General features: G+C 32.3%; 1 protein-coding gene across 1 annotated transcript; it reads right to left on the reverse strand.

Annotated features, from left to right (window-relative positions):
- Positions 1–541: 541 nt before the first annotated feature.
- Positions 542–8274, reverse strand: LOC132721891 (tubulin beta-4B chain-like). Its single transcript, XM_060706269.1, has 9 exons — positions 8113–8274; positions 5083–5191; positions 4683–4793; positions 3133–3377; positions 2569–2776; positions 2118–2360; positions 1572–1757; positions 1168–1286; positions 542–854 (listed from the first exon to the last, which is right to left on the reverse strand). Exons 1-9 carry the CDS (start codon positions 8167–8169, stop codon positions 795–797), a joined length of 1338 nt encoding a protein of 445 aa, XP_060562252.1. The 5' UTR covers positions 8170–8274; the 3' UTR covers positions 542–794.
- Between the last annotated feature and the right edge of the window lie 4138 nt (positions 8275–12412).

The raw sequence follows: 12412 nt of genomic DNA on the forward strand, positions 1-12412 counted from the left end.
GCTATCATTATGTTGATTTTCTACACCGTTGCTAAAGGAAGTGTGCACTTGGTAACATAATGCAATACTTTGGTATCAACATTTGCAGACATGTATATTGGCCTAATAATAGTTTGTGATAGTTATCAGAATTTTGGTTTTGTGTACTTGGATGAAAAGTAAAAGATGCAGAATTGTGATTTGTTAATTTCTTCTCTCGATAAGGGACTGTTAATCAGTATTTGTTTAGTTCATGTCATCTATGGGTGTTCCATTTAGAAATTTTAATATCCATAGGCAAGAACGCATACAATTTACAAAAGACACAATTCTGCAACTTTTATTTTTTCATCTCTCAGCTGTTTACATGTACTCGTAACCAAAGAACTGATGATAATAAAATTTCAATTAGATCTACACAATCGTGTAGTCATTAGATTTTTGCAAATTTTGTTACCAAATATGCTAATAATTTGCATAAAAAAGAATATAAAATTTCACTGTAACCAAATGAACACTTTCTGTTACTTCTCATTATAGTTTGAGTTACAAAACTGACACATTTAAGAAGTTACGTATATTCCAGTTTTGTTATAAAATGAAGATCTAAATAACTAAATTGTATAAATATTTAATGTTTTATTTCTTTTGTAAAGGTTGTATAAAATGTTATGTAAAATGTATACAATTTCCTTCACTCGTTGTTTGTTTCAAAATGTTTATGTAAGAAAGAATGGACGGAATTATGAAAATAAATGTTTTTGTCATGTGACAGGATGTGACGTCACGCAAGCACGTGGTGGTATCTATGCTGTCTATGCCTCCTCTTCTTCACCCTCCTCGTCGAACTCTCCTTCCTCTTCTGCGGTAGCGTCCTGAAAAATAAATTTGTCTCATCATTATAAACTGATTAATGATCCAATTATAAAATTTTATCAATTCAGTGTTACATCATTTTTTTTCTAAATTACAAATGTAACCAAGTTAGACCTATTCAAGCAATATTTAAGAGAATTATCTAAAAGAAATATTCTAAGGTGTTGAAGACTCGGATAAGTAACTTACAGCTGTCAGTTTTGTTTTTGAAACAGAATAATATTACAGACAGATTTAAAGCTCTGACTAAAACCAATGAAACTTTCGTCAAACTGCTAGAAAAACTATAGAACAACAAAAATCTTGACTGACCTGGTATTGTTGATATTCAGACACCAAATCGTTCATGTTGGATTCGGCTTCAGTGAATTCCATCTCATCCATACCCTCACCAGTGTACCAATGCAAGAAAGCCTTTCGTCGGAACATAGCTGAAGAAAAAAAAAATCAAACAATAATGACTACACAGTTTTTTTGGTAACAATCTTGAAGGGAGTATTTTGATCAAAATGTTGTTATTAAATAATTTTATGTAAAATTTAATGTCAACCAAGGTTCTAAATGGGTTTGATATTTTCTTATTTTACGCAATAGATTTAATTTTTAAGCCGACATTTGACAGCATTGATCCAGTTCTTCCACTAAATCATATCCTTAATCCTTTTTGGAGGCTTTTTCTCTCAGGCTGTTTCTTAAAAAAATTCAAATTTATTTACCGGTGAATTGTTCTGAGACACGCTTGAACAGTTCCTGGATGGCAGTGGTGTTTCCAATAAAGGTGGCAGACATCTTGAGACCACGTGGTGGGATATCACAGACGGCGACCTTGACGTTGTTGGGAATCCATTCAACGAAGTAGCTGCTGTTTTTGTTTTGGACGTTCAACATCTGTTCGTCAACCTCTGTCAAAGAAGAAAACGGAACATTTCGTTATAGCCGAACACATTTATACATGTAACATAGTAAGAAATGGATTTACAATAACTGCAAAACTCAACATTTGTTAATTAGTTTAAATAATAGCTAGAAAGAAAATAAACGTTAAATCTGCATTAATGCACTAAAAGAACATGTCGACGGGGTTGGAAGTTGCTGAATCAAAGAATTTCTCAAAATCATTTGCGCTTTAGAAGTGTCTTAAATACATATTTTGTATTTTAGTAGATACAACAGAGCTGTAACTTCGTAAGTCAAAAGCAATTTCAAGACAATTTTTGAAGTCAAAGTAAAATGTTTTAATAACCTCATATAATTAAACGTACCTTTCATGGACATACGTCCTCTGAAGATTGAGGTAACCGTGAGGTATCTACCGTGACGTGGATCACAGGCAGCCATCATATTCTTGGCGTCGAAGATCTGTTGGGTGAGCTCGGGTACTGTCAGAGCTCTGTACTGTTGGCTACCACGGGAGGTAAGGGGAGCGAACCCAGGCATGAAGAAGTGCAGACGGGGGAAGGGGACCATGTTGACAGCAATTTTACGAAGATCGGCATTCAACTGACCTGAAATTGAAGGTACATGTCTTTAGATTTTTAAAAGCTTTGACATTTTTTTTTGACAAAATATTTATTAAATATAACATTTCACATCTATAAGTAATGTTTGACATAATATGCTCAATTTTGAAACTGCTAAAAGGTGTTTATTAGCAAAACGATTTAACATCATAAGAAATGAGAAATTAATGCAATATTTGGAATGAAAGCCTACCTGGGAAACGTAGACATGTGGTTACACCGGACATGGTAGCAGAGATGAGATGATTCAAGTCTCCGTATGTTGGTGTGGTCAGTTTCAAAGTTCTGAAGCAGATGTCGTAAAGAGCCTCGTTATCGATACAGTAAGTTTCATCAGTGTTCTCAACAAGTTGGTGGACGGACAATGTGGCGTTGTATGGTTCGACAACTGTGTCTGATACCTGGAATATAATGTACACAAATAATTAGTACGGAGTTAAATAAAATAAACCCAATACGCTATGATGTTTTGGTATTCGAATAATGACAATAAAATACAAAAATTGTTATGTTTCCTTGGTGACATCCATGGATAAGACATGAATTGATACTCAAAAAGACTAGTTTATGTTGATCCCAAAAGTAAAAAGTATTTAAATAGAAGGTTTAGAATACAATTTTACATAGTTGAATTGCGTTAACAAATTCAAACATTAGATGTTGTATCGTGAAAATCCGGTAAAAAGGTATTTTGCGCTTTCTTTTTTTTCTTCTTTTTTTTTGTAGAACAATATGTTCACGGTCATATGTTACATACCTTTGGTGATGGCACAACTGAGAATGTATTCATGATTCTGTCTGGGTACTCTTCGCGGATTTTACTGATAAGGAGGGTTCCCATACCAGCCCCGGTACCTCCACCGAGGGAGTGTGTAAGTTGGAATCCCTGAATACAGTCGCATGACTCAGCCTCCTTTCTTACAACGTCCAACACAGAGTCAATCAACTCGGCACCTTCAGTGTAATGTCCCTTTGCCCAGTTGTTTCCTGCTCCACTCTGTCCTGTTAATATAGAATTGAACTTTTAAAGAATAAGTCTGGAATAAAACCCAATAGTTAATGTTTTTAAATGAAGACTTTTCTAAAAGTTCATACCTTCATTGAATTTTGCTCATGGCAAAGTTGCTCATGCCAAAGAGCATGTTATATTCGATTTCAATACATTAGCTATTCCAATATATCTACTACATTTTACAAATAAGTTTACAAATGTTTGAGTTCTGAAATAAAGCAAAAAGGGAATATACTACATGTAGTATATTGTATATCAAGCAAAAAGTTAAACACTATGTCTTTTTGTAAATGAACCCCAGTGTTGTTATTTACCCTTTGTTTAATGAAGGGTCGTCTTTTAACATTTAAGTTTTGCTATCGTAGTTATTTTGTTGGAATCAATTATAAATTGTCGATTGGTATACCTTTTGATACTACTTGTATCGGACACTATTTAAGAGCGTTAACGCGGTGTGCTGATGGGTACACATTTTGATAATAATTGTATTGGATTGTATTGTAAAATGTTCACGCATAAGCCGGTGGGTTAATGTTTTGGTATCATTGTCAAGACCCAATCTCTTTTAGAACAATGGTCTCCATGGTTGTGTGGCCATGGATCTCGTTATCTTCCTACCACTCATTATTGAGCAAATTGTAAATAATAAGTATCTGTTAATGTCCTCGTCATAATCTTACCATCTCTTCTTTATTGGATGTCTATTTTATTTACAGTCCTATCAGTTAAAACTGAACGATTGAATTCATTTAACGTCAAATATTTGATATATGACGGAATCTTTTGTCTATAGGCAATCGATTCATCTAGAAACTTCGCGTGTGGATAGATTTTTTATTACCGATCGAACCCAATACCATTTGTCACTTTGACTGTTATCTATGCATCGTGATTTATCAGTAATTGTATTAATTAAATCTGTAGGTGTTACCGTAATATCTTTTATTTGTTGTTTTTTTTTCATATGGTATATACATTCAATAAATGTCGATTATCCATTTTGTACATGTTTTAATCATGTTATTGCATGAAGGAAGATTTTGGTATTGTATTTTGATAGATGTTTATGAATAAATGTAGTTTTGAAATGACATTTTGCAGACTTTGTTTTTATACTGAACACGCTTCCAGCGAATTTCTTTGGACATTAAATGTAATATTTTTACACCATATTATTCTTATAACATACTTTTTCCGTATTTTGCTGAAGACCCTTAAAGTATACAATAAATATAGGCGTTTTCAAAATGTTAACTATGGTCTTTAAATATCAATGGAAGGGAGTAAATACCTACCGAACACAAAGTTATCAGGTCTGAAGATCTGTCCAAATGGCCCGGATCGGACGGAATCCATGGTTCCGGGTTCCAAGTCAACAAGAACAGCACGTGGTACATATTTGCCGCCTAAAATAGTCAAATTTTATATAGATTATTTAAATATTCATTATAAAGGTGAAAAAAATAGTAAATGAAAAAATGTTGTAATTTTATGAATTTTATTTTAACGTTAAAAAATAAGCTGCTGATGGTATGTTTCAAAGAACTATTTTATTTGACACCGCAACATGTATTTCACCAGTCCAATTTCAAAAACTTCAGTGTAGACTTTATAAGAATACTTTCATTTGCAGAAAAAAGGAATGAATACATTTTGAATATTGTGTAAATATATATCATTATAGTATTTCATTACCAGTGGCTTCGTTGTAGTACACATTGATTCTTTCTAGTTGAAGATCTGAATCCCCATGGTATGTTCCTGTTGGATCAATTCCGTGTTCATCTGATATAACTTCCCAGAACTGTAATTACACAAAATTTCATAAAATCATAAATCGCACAAATTATTTTTTGAGATTAACGCAAATTATGCCGCAGGAACTTTTTTCTTTTTTTCTTTACCTGGAAATGGCAAAATGATTTTAAAATATTTTTTCATTTTAATGGTTATTATAAGAAGGCATGTTGATAATTTATTTAAAAAGTAACGAAATATAGAAAGAAAAATGATTCAGGTGATTGGCCAATGAGTACCTTTAAAAAAGGTCCCTAAAACAAAAAGGCTTTTCAGGAATAAAATAAAAGGAACAGAATATAATATGCATTTGTGGACACAGGAAATAGTTTGCTAACCAGTCTGCACATTCAAACAGTCTGACCAGGCTCTAAATTGTTGGTGTATGCGTGTATTCTATGTTTAATGAGGGTCCATCCGCCCTTTCATGCAGTGAGCGTACGGATCCCGTAAATTGTTGGTAGCTCAAATTTTGTATTTTTATATTGAAGTCTCTCGAAACTTAACTAATCGCCTGTTCAAGGATAGACATATCAATTGCGCAAATTCAAATTTAGCTACATGTAGGTATTTTGCTTTTATTTTTGTTTTTCATTTACAGGTCATGAAGTTTAAATCTTTTAAAGGCATTTTTCATAAACATCGAGTCCGTGTATCAAAAAGCTTATAATAGTTGTATGAGATTAATTATCATATATAAAATTTCCCCTTAAAAATGCGTTGTCTCCGGTTGAAAAAATCATTTCGAGTATTTTTGCTGATGTTAGCATTTCTCTATCACAAAGACATAAGAAACAAAAGCACATATTGCTATTAGTATTCAAATATGAATGTTTATAAAACCACTTTCAATAACAAGTTTGCTACGTTTTCTTATCTCAATTCGCCATATAGAATGTAGCGATTAAACTCTTCAAAATTTTGCAAGCTTTTAAGCTCTCAGATGACATGAGTGTCTAAAAAGGATTTTCATCAACAAATGCATTGCACTTTTCATTTCAACCCCTATAAGCCTTTTATGAACACTTCTTTTATGTCGCTTATCTCGGCATGGATATGTAAGGCTTCGAAATTAACCGAAAGCGTGCCGGACTCAACGTATGCTTTCAAACATCGAGAGTTTAAATGTTAAAAGTAAATTTTAATTTAACAATGTTGTTAGACAAAACTTGAGTATACAAACCACTTGTATAAATTCACGTGTAATTGAAACTTGGATGCATTAGTGTTATTAAGTACTTAAGCTATCAACATTTTAACTTTTTTTAATATGATCTACTCCATTGGCAAGACATGGTTTAGACCTCCCTGGTTCAGTTACAAGTGTCGACTGAGCACTTGCTAATTGGTTTATAAAAATTATTGTTTGTGTCTTTACAAATTGTATGAATGATCTATGTAGGAATATATCCTTAAAAGCAAATGGCGCCTGCACGAAATCGTCGATAAAAAGCAAAACCGTATAAAATAGCTTCATAATATTTTGTTCCGAAATTATTTTGTTCCGAAATATTTCTTTCTCTTGACGTAGAAAATCCATGTGCCTTAAATAACAGAGGCATTCCATGTTACAACTTTCGAGACTCGACCGTATGATTATGGAAACAAATTTTATTTTACTGTTTATAAACTATTTCATTATGTAAAGCACTATAACCTTTAACATAAAAAAGTCAAATTTCTGATTTTTTAAAATTAAAATTCTTCACGCCGTCTTTTTCAAAATCTATGTATTAAAATTTCTGTTTTATTGCCTTTTACATCAAGTCGTAAAATTCTCGTCTTTTTTAAAATTTTAAAACCCAGAAGAAACTTAATCTTTAAGTATCATTTTGTTAACCATTCTTCATCGATAGAACGGTTAACGTTTTTATTTAAATTTTGTGATGAACACGATAATTCCCGTTATCAGTCTATTTTAACGAAAAGGAACAAATACATCCGAATAAATGAAGAGGTTATTTAGTTACTTCTTTTGTTATAAGATACCGTATCTTACAAATGTTGAAGGATTTCACAAATGATCGCTAAATATGTATTCATAGACCATTCTTTTTTGTTTAAACTTTTTAAGTGTTTAAATCTTTAAACAATCTAAGCAAACATTTGAAATAACGGATAGAATGCGACAAGGTTTTGTTTATTGAGATGGACACAAAGTTTGATCATGTTTGAAATATATTTTAAATATTAACGATTTCGTTCATGAATATGAAACGGCTTTAATCTTTTTAGCTTTATAAGCTTTTTCATTATTTTTCCTTTCTTCTATCGTTAACCACTCTTTCTTCAAAATAAAAACTTCAAATGATCGCATTCAACAATTACAGTATTTCTCAAAAATTGTCCTTGCTAAATGATATAATGTAGAAATCTGATCTTGTCTTTCTTTATAAACCAAATGTTATGTTTATGGAAATGAAAGTTCATTTTAATTTCATCTAAATTTGCTTTAACGACATTTTCGTCTTCAGTTTATTTCGTATGAATAACTTAATCCGCCAAGGTGATTTTATACAAAAGTCTTACCATTAATGATAAAAGAATCTGAGTTTGAACTTTGATGTTAATGTTCATTTTAGAAATACTTGGTAAGTACAAGCTTAACACCAAGGTGTTATATTTGATACCAGATGTTTCAACAATTTAACTTTTAAAAATGCAATTACAAAACGAAACTGATTACAGCTTTTATAAGGGTTATGATACAGCCGAGGGTTTCTAACATCATATCACATTATTATGGAGAGAAATATTGTTGATATGTAAAAGCATAACAATTATCAAAAATGAAAATATTGAATGAATGGATAATCATGAATAAACAGTTGTATGATAAACGAATTAAATAATTACGTTAATGATATAATATGATACAAAAGTATCATTTTCAAATACAGCGAAATGAGTTTAAAAGAACTTGCTTACTTTGGCTCCAATTTGGTTGCCGCACTGGCCGGCTTGCATGTGAACAATTTCTCTCATGTTGATATGGTGTGTTTTAAATCTTCCCTGAATAAATTGCACTGGGTTCTTTACCCCTTGATGATAATTCTTCCGATTGCCGAAATGGACAGTCCGATGATTTATATCCGGGCGCTTTTGGATAGAATCACGTGGTCATATCAATGCGCGTTTTCGTTAAAGTAGTTCGGCGCGCGTTGGCAAAACAAATTTAAACATATATAAATATTGTTTCAACTCGTTAGATACATTGAATAAGATACAGTGTTGGTTATTTGTCTTGATTCATCATGACTTATCGTTTAATCTCAAGATATTTTTTTTTCAAAATTGAGCTTTGGTATTTGAAGGCGGTAATATTCCTTGACTGACATAGAGATATGTTGGCACATGCATTACTTGCCTGACACTTTATCATCAGATCACAGAATGGGGAATATTGTAATATTATTATTTTATTATTTAGGCGAAAGTAAAAAAGAACGCTGCACTTGGACAATGATCAAAGTCTTCTATTAGAGTCTCAGGAAACTGGATGAAAAATAATTTTCATATAATTTAGTGCCTTATTTGATTATGTTGACCATACAATGGCAGTTTATCATCACCGTCGTATTTTTCGTCATCACTACTACTATCATCATCATCATCATCATCATCATCATCATCATCATCGTCATCGTCATCGTCATCATAGTTGTTGACATCGTTGTTGTGGCCGTGCTTATCATAATCATCATCGTCGTCGTTGCCGCCGTCATCATCATCATCATAATCAACAACTTCTTTTTATCCTTCACCATGATCGTAATCATCAAACTAATCATCATCATCATCTTCTTTACTCTTCGTCTAAATCATCATCCTTATCTCCAACGTGTTCAACAACACCATGATTAACGTTGACGCGGCGTATGGTCACGTTACGTTGTTGTTATCAATTTTGTCCCTGCTTCAATCGTAGCCGTAACAGTTCAACATCTAAACCACTTTCAGTGATGAACACTACTTAACATATTCTTTAAAAAATGCAATTTGTTAATTTCATAGGAGGGGATTTAAGTATATCTTTGCTTTATTTATGGTATAATTGTTGTTTAATTAAGTCTTCTTTAAAAGAGTTAACGTGATTTTGTGAAATGCAGAAATAAAGACTTTTATCGCTTTGTATAACTGTACAGTATCAGATAATCAACGCTTTGCGTGATAAAAATTTGATATTTTTAAAACAATGGCTGAACGGAGATACCGATCCAGAGTGTATGCATCACAAATTGTCACATTTATTGTGTCGAAATCTCGATAGGGACAACAAATATTATCATAGATTAAACCCTCTATATTTCTTGTTCTCCTATTGAATTGGTGCAATGTAATCGGTGATATTGTAAATGTTTGTTCTGGATTTATCTTTTTAAATATAGTTTTGTTAATACTCCAGATGAAAATCTCTGTAAACAATACACTAATGATAAGTGTTGTAGAGGTGATCGCGATTAACCGTGAGAAATCCGTGCCAAAAAGAACAGCAAGCGCAACTTAAGGCTGTTGAACAGCTATCTGATGAAATTGATACAATTTGTGCCGTATGTTTTAATCAAAAGCAATATACCTTTGGATAAATTTAAAATTTGCATTTCAGATTTTGAAAGCGCTGAAATCTATACAAGTTTGTCATATCTGATTTTTGTTTTTAAATTGTCTTCGGCAGTAACATTTGGTCTGAAAAGCAACCAAAATACATGGGAGTAAAATGAATAAGATTTTTACTTTAATATATCACACTGTTTTTTTAACTGACATCACTGACATTACGTCATGACTTTTGGCCAATCATGCGTAAATGAATTATTTTGCAAATGTACTCGGGAGTAAATTATGCAAGATGCGTTTCATACATGTAGGTCGGTTAACTTAATGTTTGAGTGAGAAATATTCAGATATTGTTTGAATTCACATTCATTTGCGAAAATTTTCAGATTATGTTGATCATTTAACTTTCTTACAATTTAAAAAACAATTATTTTTAAAGGTTTCTATAATTCTTAAAAGCAAATAAGATTTGAATATTTGATAGCATACGTTATAATATTTAAACAATTATTATTGTTACTATCTTGCTACACGAAAATATTTACTGCTCTTTGAAACAGTAGAAATATAGTATCTTATATACAAATATAAATATTATTTAGGAAACAACCAATTTTTGTAACTTTAAGCATGCATTTGTCCTTTTGTTGATAATTGGACACTGTTTTATGTTGCTGAAACAATGAGTCGTAAGCAGTTACTGAATTGTTAAACGAAAACAATTATAAAAAAACTTTATCAAAATAGTTTATCCGTTGCGACAAGATACAGTATCAATGTCAATGTTTCCACTGATTGTCTTTTTAATGTTTACAGGTATACTGTTAAGAAGACATTCATAAAAGAGGACCAGCTTTGATGAAGAGATATTGATGGTGACATGGGTTTTATCTGACCTAAACCTAGGTAATGGACATGATGATGATATACAGAAGATTATAACGATGAAAATATTTATAATTCTTCTGACAAAGATGTAAAATTAAAATGGCCCAGATTTGGTTTGAACTGATGAAATGACATGTTGTTGTTCTTTTACGGACACGTTTCATGGTATCATTGACTCGTTTGTACGTCAGGTCAATGCATTCCTGACAGAGATGGTCATGAGTTTGTGATTAGTGACATCTAAATCATCGTTATAGTGGTCAACGTCGTCGTCATCCTCATCCTGTTCCTCCTCATCATCATCATCATTGTCATCGTCGTCTTCATCATCATCGGCCTTGTCATTATTATCGTCACAGTCATCATCATCATCACCATTATTATCACCATCATCTTCGTCGTCGTCGTCATCCCCCTCCTCCTTCTCATCATACTCACAAAATCATCGTCACCATCACCACATCATTGTCATAATTGTCATCATTATCATCATCATCATCATTATCATCATCATTATCATCATCATCATAGTCATCATCATCATCATCATCGTTGTCGTCGTCGTCGTCGTCTTCTTCTTCATCATCATCATCGTCTCATCTTCATCATTATTGTTATCATCATCACAACATCATCACAATCATCGTCATATCACCACATCATTGTAATCACTCTCATCATTATCTTCGTCGCCATCATCATCACTATTGTTATAGTCAGCATCATCATTACGACAATTCATCACACATATATCAAGAATATAGTAAACTATTTATCAAGACTCTCTTGTGGCTTCTTATAGATAAATTATCTTTTATTTCAAAATAAAGACAAATAAATTTCAAGTCATGTTTCAAATCCATAAAGTTGTCGTTTTTAAAACAGTTTGAAACTATTGTATCAAAAGTAACATAGAAACCAATAAGTATCCTTCCTATTAAAAAAAGATGTCAAAGTTCATTAGTATGTTTTATTTAATCTGCAAACATTCAAACGCGTTCTATTTACACTTTGCATTGTTCATTAAAATCTAAAACGTGACAATACGTTAGAAATATTTCGAGTGTTGCTGGCAAGAACAATTTATACTTAAATCGGAAATCTAATAAGATTAACCATAAATTTATATGTCTTTATGTCTTTATTGGGAATGCACGTGTTTTTTCTACGTTAGACAGAACGATTAAATTGTTTCTTTACCAATCATTTTAGCTATTTTTTGCGCACTTATTATATTGCTCTGTACTATATCATAACATTAAGGGTACATAGCATAGTAATGTCGATTTTCTTTCGTTGAAAGGAAAACAATAATTTTTCTTCAATCGTTGGCATGTTCACTAATTTTGTTTAGCTAAGCTTTATTAACTATTTGTATCCATCTATCGGTCTCCCAGCCAGGCTGGTTTTTCACGCCTCTTAGGACCGACTTTGTCAAAGCGACACGGATTTACTTCGCACATTCAATACACCAGGATGATGTGCTGCTGGTGAAGTGATACTAAAAGAACTCAAAAGTCGATGGCGACGACTCGATAGGTGAGCATATGCGTGTTTGCGCCTTCGACTTTTTAGGGGTGAAGATACGAAGACATGAAATGGCAGAAATCAGCCACCATACCCCAGTAATATACGGTTAAAGCTAAAAAGTACAATTTAATAGCTAATTGCACTTAGGCCGACAAGAAGTCAATTCGTGTATGTAAATTCTATTGCAAGCCGTTAATTCAATTTATTTTTTCGCTTAACCGGTGACAAATGTTTACAGCGACAAATATTAAGG

Source organism: Ruditapes philippinarum, unplaced genomic scaffold, assembly GCF_026571515.1.
Source record: "Ruditapes philippinarum isolate M1 unplaced genomic scaffold, ASM2657151v2 ctg3139_1_1_1_1, whole genome shotgun sequence".
NCBI classification, from domain to species: domain Eukaryota; kingdom Metazoa; phylum Mollusca; class Bivalvia; order Venerida; family Veneridae; genus Ruditapes; species Ruditapes philippinarum.